The sequence below is a fragment of the Nematostella vectensis genome, chromosome 4 (genome assembly GCF_932526225.1).
Source record: "Nematostella vectensis chromosome 4, jaNemVect1.1, whole genome shotgun sequence".
Classification (NCBI taxonomy): Eukaryota; Metazoa; Cnidaria; class Anthozoa; order Actiniaria; family Edwardsiidae; genus Nematostella; species Nematostella vectensis.
The window spans coordinates 16,981,805-16,993,137 of NC_064037.1; the positions used below are offsets into that span (position 1 = coordinate 16,981,805).

The following is an 11,333-nucleotide window of genomic DNA, read 5'->3' on the forward strand; positions in this document are numbered from 1 at the left end:
CCCAGATACTTTTGCAGTCCCACATGCAATGGAGTCTTGTTTGGGGATATAGATTGCACCATGCGAACCATTGAAGGGCACTCTGGTTTTCCTTCATATCGAGTAAATCTTTCGCCTTTTACTAAAGATTTCCGTGGAGGAGAGCACTGAAATGAGTATATCACTCAATTTTTGATTTGCCCTGCATTTTTGCGGGGCTTACACACTAAATGAAAAATTGCGGCCCAAATGGTTCAACTGAATTTTGCTTTAATTTAAGGTTATATTTGTTAGTGCTGATTGCAAACCACCAACTCATGTTAAGTACCGACAGAGTATTTTGCGCATGACGCCCCAGATACTTTTGCAGTCCCACATGCAATGGAGTCTTGTTTGGGGATATAGATTGCACCATGCGAACCATTGAAGGGCACTCTGGTTTTCCTTCATATCGAGTAAATCTTTCGCCTTTTACTAAAGATTTCCGTGGAGGAGAGCACTGAAATGAGTATATCACTCAATTTTTGATTTGCCCTGCATTTTTGCGGGGCTTACACACTAAATGAAAAATTGCGGCCCAAATGGTTCAACTGAATTTTGCTTTAATTTAAGGTTATATTTGTTAGTGCTGATTGCAAACCACCAACTCATGTTAAGTACCGACAGAGTATTTTGCGCATGACGCCCCAGATACTTTTGCAGTCCCACATGCAATGGAGTCTTGTTTGGGGATATAGATTGCACCATGCGAACCATTGAAGGGCACTCTGGTTTTCCTTCATATCGAGTAAATCTTTCGCCTTTTACTAAAGATTTCCGTGGAGGAGAGCACTGAAATGAGTAGATCACTCAATTTTTTATTTGCCCTGCATTTTTGCGGAGCTTACAGAAAAAAATGAAAAATTGAAGCCCAAGTGGTACAAATGAATTTTGTTTGAATTTAAGTCCTTCATTACTATAACGTCAAAGTCAAACACCGCTGCACCTAGTCTACGGTATCCTAGCTTTCCAACAGTGTTTGCGGTCCCATTTTTAAATCCCTTGTCGTTGAGTGCTAATGCGAGCTAGTGTTGATGGTTGCTTGTCACAAGCAACTTAATTCTTTTATCAAAAATACAGCTATATGCAAAATGGGAGAGTGTCCTATGACATGTCTTTTGTGGCATAATTGAGTGCGGTGCTTATGGATATTTGTAAGCAAAGGTGTATTCATGGCGATTTTTTTCTTGTTTGGCTTTGTCTGGGTGAGAAAATAATTTTCTTATGAATCACCACAGCTCTCGTAAATGCTGTCTTTTCTTAAACCAAATTGATTCAATAGTTGTTTACTCTGCGATTCTGGGTCTGTATGAACTGGAATTGATCTGTTTGGCTTTGGGGTGAAAAGACTTGTTGACTGGCCCTCACCTCTTGAATTTTTCCCTTGATCTTCCAGAATGTTTTGCAATCCGTTATGGCATCCAAGTGGTTATACAAGGTTTTGAAGAGGTGGACATTGTGTTTTGAGGCCATGGAAATGAACCTGGAGTATCAGAAACAAGGTTTCTATTTGTGTCTTGGGCTGTGTTTGCTGATGTCTCTCCCTTGTTTTGTATTTTGAGCGTTTTGTGTGAGGTGATTCTGCTTTTTTTTCGATTTGAAGTTTGTAAAAGAAACTGAGCTATCATTTGGCTACAGAGTAGCTACTATCACCTAGGCTCTTAGAAGTTATTAGGGTGGGAGATTCTCAGTCACGGTTTTGTGCTCGGTCCTTATTAGAGGTCATATAATTTGTATATTTGCTTGAGGCTCAGCGAATCTCACTTTAGCTTAAAGTCTGGTTTCTTTTAGGTGCTTTCTTTGCTGTGTACTATCTACAGATGCAATCTTTGCAATAACGCCTTACCATGCTTTCGACGAGATGTGATATCTTTTATTGTCTTAATAAATAATAAGATTAAAACCCGTCTTTTTTGTTTATGGTCTTGTCATCTCAATATTCGATCTTGTTATGCTAATATGCATGGTGTTCGATCGCGGGATCAGGCAAAGAGCGTAAAAAATTCGTACCGTCGCAACTGAATAGCTGTTGGGATAGAATACATTCTGAATTGAATAAATAATATACTATTTCGAATTGTAATACCCATAAAAAATGTGCATAGACACATGATAGCAGTTGAGATAAATCTGGTAGCTAGCCCTCTGTTTTCACGCATTCCATGACCCATAGACACGTCGATTTGCTGGTCTCGAATGTTTTGACAGGCTTCGTGCCGAGCGGCAAATCAAAAGTGACGTCATTAACAGACAAACCGCTCAGCCAAGTCAGGGGACGATACTATCTAGCAGCTAATCAGATAATATGAAACATAACATGTGAAAAGGCTTTTATTGTGTCAAGGCTTAGCTAAGAAAACGTTATTGTTGATTAGGTTGTTTGAAACAAAGCTTACCAAAGTTGCTGATAATCTGCGTAGTATAAAGCGGCGCTTTTTGTAGAATTATACGTTATTAAAAAGTCACTCTGTATGGGCATTAAAGTTATTTAAGAATGTAATTATACGCAGGTGCTCTTATATATCATTCTAGGAATATAGTTTCTAGGATTGCATAGCGATTGCGTTGCTTACAAGCGGTTGACATTTTTGCACTTATTGAATGTTGCCATCCTTGGGTGGGATATCGGATGAGTATGACGGTGGTGGATACCCCCCTTGAGCAGGGGACCCCCCTTGAGCAGGGTACCCCCCTTGAGCAGGGTACCCCCCTTGAGCAGAGTAGCCCCCCTGGGGGAATCCCCCTTGCTGTATGATCACGCCTGACTGTGGGACCATCACGACTCCTGGTTGTGCCTGTGCCTGTTAATATAAACCGCTTTAGTAACGGGCTCAAGCTATGGGGGGGGGGGGGGGGGGGGGGGTGGCAATGGAAAAAAAACCCTTCCCCTTGAGGACTGAGGTCTGGAAATCTAGCTCTAGCTAATCTTAAATTTATCAGCTCCTGTCTTGTATCTTATTTGAGATGCACAGGTGGCCTATGGAAGCACGGCTGGCCTAGTGTGTTAGCATGCCTGCCTCTCACCGCTGCGATAAAAACACAAAACCGGAGATCCTGTCTCTTCAAGCTGCACTACTGCACCATCCTGAACCGAAGGGACGTAAAAGAAGCGCTTGGGACACAATAAACCCTCCGGCATTGACCAACCCAAGTGAAAGTGCTAACTAACAATGCTTACTAACAATACTTGGTTTGGAGCCTAGCTCTGTTGTACCTTACGCACCAGTATAACTTTTGTATATACACAATATATTTTTTAATGTGAGATTAGAAGTTCTATTCATTACTAAAGTATTAAATATTTTCCCATGTCCATATACATGTCCCAGTGCCCCACCTCCCGCTACGGGCCTGATATCACTATGGAATCTAAATCAAATTCAGCGATTTTCCTTGTAATTTCCTTTGAAATTTTATCCTAACCCAGACTTATCCGAAACGTTATTTTAACCTAACTGTAACTGAAGCTTTATCATCTCTCGTGCGCCTTATTCTTTTGAGTACCGTATACTGCGCATGTGATTCGGTGAAATCACCGCTGACTTCGTCTCTTACCGGTGACTTGGCGCAGCATGTACCAATGCATCCGACAATTGAGCCCGCAAACGCGAGCAAAGAAGCAGCGGCGTTGATAATGACGAATAGAAGAAACAAGACCTCGAATGTGGTGATCCAAGAACAGTCAGTCACTGAAACACAACTTTCAAATCAGAACACACAAAGAAAACCTCAAATCAGCTTACAAGCCTAGAGTTTTTTATTTGGGGAGAGAAGATGAATTTCAAGATATCGGTTTTTGTATACAGCACCAGGCTACCTGTGTTCAAATTTGTGGTCTAAGCTCCCTGAATGATAAACAAATATAATAGTGAACTTTAGAAGCACACTAGCATACACACATTGGCACCAGTCGGGCCAAGACGGGACGCTAGCACAGTCTATTACCCGTGCAGTTCGGCAACCATGGACAGCTGTTTCGTCCTTATTAGGACTCGTCAGCATGGCATAGCCGGTTTGCCTCAGTTAAACTTCATCGGCAAAAAAAACTGAAGGGCGACTTCGACTCGAACGAAGTGCTTTAAACCACAGCTTAGATCCATGTGGGATCTAGAGCTGCGACCAGGCTAGCGTGATGCCAATTGTGCGGATCACGCATGCGACCTTTGCTAGTCTTAAACTCCGTCGGATAGCCAAACTATCCTTGCGAGTATGTATACATAAATGTGAACTTTAGAAGCACACTAGCATACACACATTGGCACCAGTCGGGCCAAGACGGGACGCTAGCACAGTCTATTACCCGTGCAGTTCGGCAACCATGGACAGCTGTTTCGTCCTTATTAGGACTCGTCAGCATGGCATAGCCGAAGTAAACCGGCTATGCCATGCTGACGAGTCCTAATAAGGACGAAACAGCTGTCCATGGTTGCCGAACTGCACGGGTAATAGACTGTGCTAGCGTCCCGTCTTGGCCCGACTGGTGCCAATGTGTGTATGCTAGTGTGCTTCTAAAGTTCACATTTAAATATAATAGACAAGTTCTTGGTTATCCACAGGGGCTAATAAGTACTTACGAGCCCCTGTTATCCACATATTTTGCGCTTGTAAAAAAAAGTTGAACACATGACAACAATAAGAAAAGGTTTCCCCAAATAAGGACTTTTAAAAGTTGACACCTTATATCATAATGTCGGTATTTTTCTGGGAGAATACACGTTTCCCGTGTGGATACACTAACCTTGTATCGGCACATCATTGCCGGAGCAGTGGCAATATCCATTTCGAATTTCGCAGCTGGAATTCACGATGTCCTTGATAGCTTGCCAAATGAAGAAAGCGATCAGGCTTAGAATCGCTTGCACAGCACACACGATCACACCAAGGATACAACCAATAAGGAAAAAGATCATCTGGAAAATAAAAGATTTTATTTTTTTCTGGGTCCGGTATCCATCAAATCGCGCGCTCTGATTGGCTCTCTCTGACGATCCGGACCACGCGATACCGGCCCGCCCACCTCCAAAGCTCGAAAAAGTGAGTTGATTTGTAAAATGACCACCGGAAACTGGATTTTAAACCCCGAGGTTATAGATATTTACACTAAACAGCATTTTATTGTCATTTTATCTAGAATCATTGACTTGACGGAAGATCGGCTTCAAACTCCCTGTGTTTTGACAATTTCCCGCCATAATGATTTTGCAACTCGCGCGACAATTTCAATTTTGGGATAAAAATAAGGCAGCAAATCGTCTCTTCATACGAAGAAAAACGACAAATCACTCTGTGAATTTACCTGCATAAACCAGCTTAACGTATCCACATTCAAGAGAAGTTCTTTAGTGAATGTATCTTATCGTTTGTGAAGGATTTAAAGCAAAAGAAGACATTTCTACGAGTTGAGAAAGGCGTATCAATTTGGACTCAATTATTTTACAAAATTGTTGGTCAAAACTCAAAGCATGTCTTCTTTGGAGGTTCTGAATTTTTGGAGGATTAAAAGCGTTGTGTGGAAATACAAAATGGAGATTATTGAATGATCATGAGAGAACAAAATCTTCACTAACATCGACGAAAGTCAGTAGCGAAACCTCGCCTAGTGCAACCATAAGCTTGTAAGGTAAAAAAAAGTTAAAAATCTATTGAGCAAAAAAATAAATGTGTTATTTTCCAGCTTAGGGTCGGTCCGTATCGTGAAATAACGTGACCTCGGCCTTGAAAATACAGTATTTTCAAGTCCTCGTTCACGGTATTTCTCGATACGGACCTCCCAGCTGATAAATAACATATATTTCTTTTCAAATTGCTTTCGAAACTATTTGTATCTATTTATAGCGGAGCCAGCGTGGCCGTAGACCGCGTGTGGAGCTCCATGGGTAGAGAAATGGAATATAACTATGCGACTATGCGATGAATTTAATAATATATTCAATTTTTAAAAAATTCATTCCTTGTGTTGTTTTAAATAAATGTGAGGAATTCCCCCCAATATTAGTAATGGTGATTCCTGTAATTGTAATCTCCATGAAAAACATCACTAGCTCTGTAATTGTATCTAATTCTTCTTTCGATCAATTCACTGTTACAAGCGCCTTTTCGTCCTCTGTTTGGTTGAGGTCTCACCACAATGCACATGGTATTTTCATGTTTTTTGTGATATTTCGTAAGCTGATTTTTTTTCTTCACTATCGAATAAGAAACGAGCCATCACTCGCCACCAGCCACCACTGCTGCTGATTCGCATCCCTTCTTTTATAGCAGAGCATTTAGAGTTTCAGAATAAAACATAACATTTTCTCTAAAATGATGGCTCCGCTTTAGGCCGGGCCTAAATCTATAAATCATCTATTTGTAATGTATAGTTCCTAATAAAAAAAAAACAAGTTCACGAAATCACTTGATTTGTGATTAAACGCATACTTTTTTCTCCAAGGACAGAACTGTAATATAGGGATGTAGAAGGATGGGTATGGAGAGTCAGTAAGGAAAGATAAAAGAGATAGTAGAGAAAGTTGAAAAATTAACGGTCTGAAAATAGGCAGGAAAAAAAAGATGTGATAAAAAGGGATAGGAGAGGGAGAAGACAGTGGGAGGTGTGTGGAAGAATATTCTTGATCTCCCTTGAGACAAACAACATGGGAATCTGGTAAATAACTCCAAAGCAGGGCCGTAGCAGGGAGTGGGGCACTGGGGGCACAAACCCCCCCTCCATATTGTTTTTAAAAATTATAAGGAAATGACCGCTAGGGGCGTGGCTGTGCCCCCCATTTTCTTAAAAGTTTCTGTATCGTGCACCCCCTCCCCCCCTATATTCCGAGGTCTGCTACGGCTATGCAAAGTTAGAGTTGATTTGCAGATGGGATTGCGAAACAGAGCGAGCCCACCAGAACATAAGAAAATTGTCTAAGTGAGTTATTCAGGTCTCCTATGGAAACTCTCCCGTGACCCAAAAGGATTTAAATTCATAAAGACAAGCCAGTAAGTAGACTGAGATCATATAATTGAAATACCGTTATTTGATGGCTAGAATTGAATTAGGGCTGACTTTGGCTGGGAGATATTCTGTAAGGGGCGTTTTAAGGTTTACTTACCGCGGTCTTGTTCCTTTTCACCCATGTCACGACTCCAACAACACCAGTGGCAAGAAGCTGTACCATGTAAAAAATTTCTCAAAATCAGTACATCAAGCGACCATGATTTTTCATTTTTAACCTGCGCTAATATACATCTTACTTATGCCGAAAGTGATGTTGGGGTCTTTAAGAATCAGGTAAGGGGGTTTTATGCAAGCGTCTTCATGCTGACTTCGAGTAGCTTGGCATATCCTTCACCAATATCCCCGTTTTTCCAAAATTACTGTTTATTTCTGCAGCGATCAAAGAAAGTGTGCTTTGAAAAGTGTTGGGCAGATTTTTTAGTAGGCTTTCGCTGCTTACATTAAAAAAATTCGGTGAGTCGTTAAATTGCGGTTAGTATCCTCTCAAATATCGCCTACTTCAGATATTGTTTTTTATATTTTACAGTTCACATATCTAAATAAACGAACCTTTACAGCTTTGATGTTAGAAAATAATATTTAAGGCTGCCAAAATGGATGTCGCTTCACTCAACAGGATAGACGCCATTTGTGGCGCTTTTGGAAGAATCTGCCAGGTTTCTTGGGGGCGAGAGCGGAAAGGGCCTGTGACGTCATAGCCATGCAGGGCGTGATAGGCCCGCGAGAAGCCTAGGAACGAGGCTAGACAACAACTAGCAAAACATGCATTTACGCTAAGCAGAGGACAGTCACACGAGAAACAACCAAAAGGCAAGGCCCTTGCCAAGTCGTGGATAATAAAATGGTAATTTGGGACAAAAGCTTGGTTTTTGTGCATTTTAACCCACTTTAGGATAAAATGGTATGTAGAGTATGGAACAAACCAATACATTTCTTGGCTTTATGTGGTTTTATGTATTATACATAGCGTATTTTTTCTTAGACAAGTTTAATACTGTGATGTTGGAATAACGGCTTCAGGTAAGTCTATGCCCATCTGATTGATTCCCTGGAGACAACCAGTCGACCCAGATACCATTGATAGAAAAGAGGCCCTCTAGCCCTCCTTGGGTGATTTTGCTTATAGACATTCAAAAAACTGACTCCTCCTCTTGGCAGACGAAGTATTGTCTAGAAATGTTATTCATGGAGACGTTGGAAACAACGCTACTCGTAGCGAAGTGCGGATTAATTGCGAAACTTAAATTATAAAAGCAAGAATGTGTTGGAGCTAATTCAGCGAGCATGCATGCAATAAATAAACAAAGAATTTGGTGCAAAGCCAGCAGTAGTAGGGGGGGGGGAGTGGAAATGCCTTGAGTGGCGTTTCGTAAGTGTGTTGACCACAGGGTGTCTACAAAACGAAGACCTAAAACCTAAAACCTGTGACCCCAAAAGCTACGTTATTATTATTATTTAGCCTACCTTGTTTCCCAAAATGGCTACACAGCGTGGAAGTTTCATGTGGAGTCAATGATCCTTATGAGATAACAAGCTTATTCAATTTGTTGTTTTTCTTTTAATTGGGAAATGGTGAACTACTTGTGTTTCCAGGTGGTCGTTTCTTAAAACGCCGATAAACTCAGAAACCTGGAATGTTACCCGGTAAACTTTTTCGGGTGTTTCTTCCAAAATCTTAATTGCCCTCTAGCTTTATACGGGAAAATCGCTTCATGTTCTAGTTGTGTCGAGTTGTAGAAAGTTTTCATCACAGAGAAAACCATTCCACTGCCTGGTAAAAAGTGGGTCAATCAAGGCTTACATCATTTTACCGTATTTCCTTCCAACCAATCAGGTTTCATCTCTGTCAAATGACTTGACATTTAGCTGTCACAGTGCGCCAAAAAATAAAACAGCTTAGCGAAATTATTAGAAGTTTTTCTACAAAATGAGACTTTATTTACTTGTTCTTTGTCTTTCTTTCGAAAAATGTCGATGCCACAGCAATTTTTGGGGTGCAAGTTGTCTATAGACATCGACAAAACTAGGATTCCAATAACTATTTAGCCAATCTATTCATTAACTTTGGAAAAAATAATTTACTTGCCGGGAACCCGTATCGGCACGCTACGCAAAAGCTTTGTTTTTTCTTCCTCGCCAGGGAGTTCGAAAACTTTTCTGAGGGCATTTTTCTAAACTACCGGTAATTGTCGGGTCTGTTAGGTTACCGGGAGAGTTTTTGTGATAATTTTTCGGGCAAAGGAGCGTGTCTATAAAATGAGTGCAACTACAATTTTTCATGGGACAAATAAACGAAGATAAAAAAGATAGATCATTGGCGCGCACATGATAATATTTCCTTCATGAAAAGCACAACAAAATTCGCTGAATTACCTCATTAGGATCACTGATTCCATATGAAACTTTCGCGCTGTGTAGCCATTTGGGAAACAAGGTAGACTAAATAATAACTGAAATTCTTGGAAGGGGATAGCTTTTGGAGTCACAGATTGTAGGTATTAGGTTTTAGGTCTTCGTTTTGTAGACACCCGTTGACCACATAATATATCGTGAAAGTTAAACTGATTACGAACGGACTTTGAAGCGAAACCTTGCATTCATATAGCTATTTATCGAATGTGGCTCGATTTTTTATAGTCAAGAAAAGCAGGAATGACGTTAAATCATGGTCTTAACCATCACCACCTTCAAAGAATTACTACTGCCGCCATATTTGTTTTTGACATAGTTTGGAAAACCGCTGACAATTCCCAGGCTTTTTCCCTAAAACGTCTGTTTTGATTGGCCAAGGGTTCTGATATTAGAAGAGATATGATTGGCTATGGGTTACACTTGAGTCGACGATTAGTGACACAACCCCGCTAACCGCAAAAAGTCCTGAATAGCTTCCGAATAGCTTCGCTATCCACGACTTAAAAACACCCTTGTATCACAGGTAGCCCAGGTACTGTCAATGAGTATTTTGAACCGACCGGCTCATTGACCGTTTACACAGGCGGACCAGGAAAATAAAGTATAATTTGAAGTTGTGTCTTGAATGTTTTCTCAATAAAGCTAGGGATAGTGACATTACTATATTAGCCTCGTGTGTTGTAATTAAGGGGAATTGTGGCGCCACTCGAGAGCAAATTTTTCCCACCAAAAAGAAAAGAGTCTCTCTCTCGCTTTAGCGCTGTTCGGTGACATTTAGAATTCCCTCTATCACACTCACAATAGTGCTTGTATATCACCTGGATGCTCTACTATTTCTAACATGATTTGCTTTTTCAAAGTCGAGCTCTGTTTTCTTTTTTTCAAGTTTTTATCCAACTATGTGAAACAAAACTTTAAAATCTGCATTTTCCTTATAAAGCTCTATATTCAAAGGATTTACGAGTGAGTGATCAATAGGTATGAAATTCCTGAGTCGCATAATAAGAAAATATCGTAAAAGAACTTTGTTAGATATTGGTAGAAGCACGCGCACTGCGATTTGTTCCATTTTCTTAATTAAAAACAATTTGAAATCCGTTTTGTTATCTATAATTAACGATTCGGGTATCTGCAATACTAATTTGCAAGCAAACATATTTACTGCAAAGTATATATTATTTTGGATTATATTTCAAACCCATCTCTAAAAAATCTATTTTTGATAAAGTGTGCAATTTCATCTCTTGTATTTAACGATTATTTCATGGGACTCTCAAGTAGAAAATCGCTCGAAAAAAAAAGATGGCGCCCAAAACACGGGAAAGCGGGGTTTTCGTCGCGAAAAACACCAACAAACGCCTACAAGTAGGCTAATGGAACATCATCATTATAGGAACACTGAATACGTGAGTTAGATTTGCACTACGCCTCCGCCTTATTTTAAGCGACAAGTATGGAACCATCCCTAAAATCACCATGTCACAAGATGCTTTAAACCTGATTTATTCCTTGTATAAAAGGAATATAATTTCAAAGCAAAATTTAAGTGCTCGATTCAAAACACTTCGAGCGACGTATTGGCGTTTCATAAAAACAGACCTGTTTTTGGCAAAGTCAAGAGAAACTTAAGAACACACATACCAAGAACCCAGTCCAAAGGCCGTATCCATCTCTCGCGCCGTACCCAAGGTATACGAATCCGACTACAGTGTCCAACAACGCAAAAATGAGAATGAGAATGCTGATAATTCCAGCCGCTTTCGCGTTCCCGGCCTCAACTTCGTACGGCATTTCCACGTTGTATGGAATTTCTACTGATGATGAGATGACAAGGCGGTTGTCTTGTTTTTGGATTCGCTCAATGAACAATATTAGATCGTGAGGTGTGATTCGGAATAATAATTAG

The 11,333-nt window shown here is 40.4% G+C and overlaps 1 protein-coding gene and 3 non-coding genes across 5 annotated transcripts; 3 read left to right on the forward strand and 1 right to left on the reverse strand.

Annotated features, from left to right (window-relative positions):
• Positions 1 to 77: 77 nt before the first annotated feature.
• On the forward strand, positions 78 to 199 carry LOC116621097. Its single transcript, XR_004297316.1, has one exon. It is a non-coding gene; the product is annotated as a U5 spliceosomal RNA (small nuclear RNA).
• A 210-nt stretch (positions 200 to 409) lies between these two features.
• On the forward strand, positions 410 to 531 carry LOC116617719. Its single transcript, XR_004295855.2, has one exon. It is a non-coding gene; the product is annotated as a U5 spliceosomal RNA (small nuclear RNA).
• A 210-nt stretch (positions 532 to 741) lies between these two features.
• LOC116621106 lies at positions 742 to 861 on the forward strand. Its single transcript, XR_004297323.1, has one exon. It is a non-coding gene; the product is annotated as a U5 spliceosomal RNA (small nuclear RNA).
• Positions 862 to 2,336: 1,475 nt separating this feature from the next.
• On the reverse strand, positions 2,337 to 11,311 carry LOC116617693. Of its 2 annotated transcripts, none has more exons than XM_032380631.2 (5): positions 11,069 to 11,311; positions 7,110 to 7,166; positions 4,757 to 4,928; positions 3,574 to 3,707; positions 2,337 to 2,819 (listed from the first exon to the last, which is right to left on the reverse strand). In XM_032380631.2, the coding sequence occupies exons 1-5, from the start codon at positions 11,216 to 11,218 to the stop codon at positions 2,613 to 2,615; spliced, it is 720 nt and encodes a 239-aa protein (XP_032236522.2). In that variant the 5' UTR covers positions 11,219 to 11,311; the 3' UTR covers positions 2,337 to 2,612. The 2 variants fall into 2 exon arrangements, with proteins under 2 accessions (XP_032236522.2, XP_048582221.1); XM_048726264.1 differs by having other exon boundaries at positions 2,337 to 2,813; positions 11,069 to 11,309.
• Positions 11,312 to 11,333: the final 22 nt, after the last annotated feature.

Coding starts and splice junctions, on each gene's coding strand:
- LOC116617693 (XM_032380631.2), bottom strand. CDS start 11,218: ATGCCGTACGAAGTTGAGGCCGGGAACGCGAAAGCGGCTGGAATTATC. Junction 4,929..7,109: donor TGAAAAGGAACAAGACCGCG/GTAAGTAAACCT, acceptor TTTATTTTCCAG/ATGATCTTTTTCCTTATTGG. Junction 2,820..3,573: donor CATGCTGCGCCAAGTCACCG/GTAAGAGACGAA, acceptor TTATATTAACAG/GCACAGGCACAACCAGGAGT.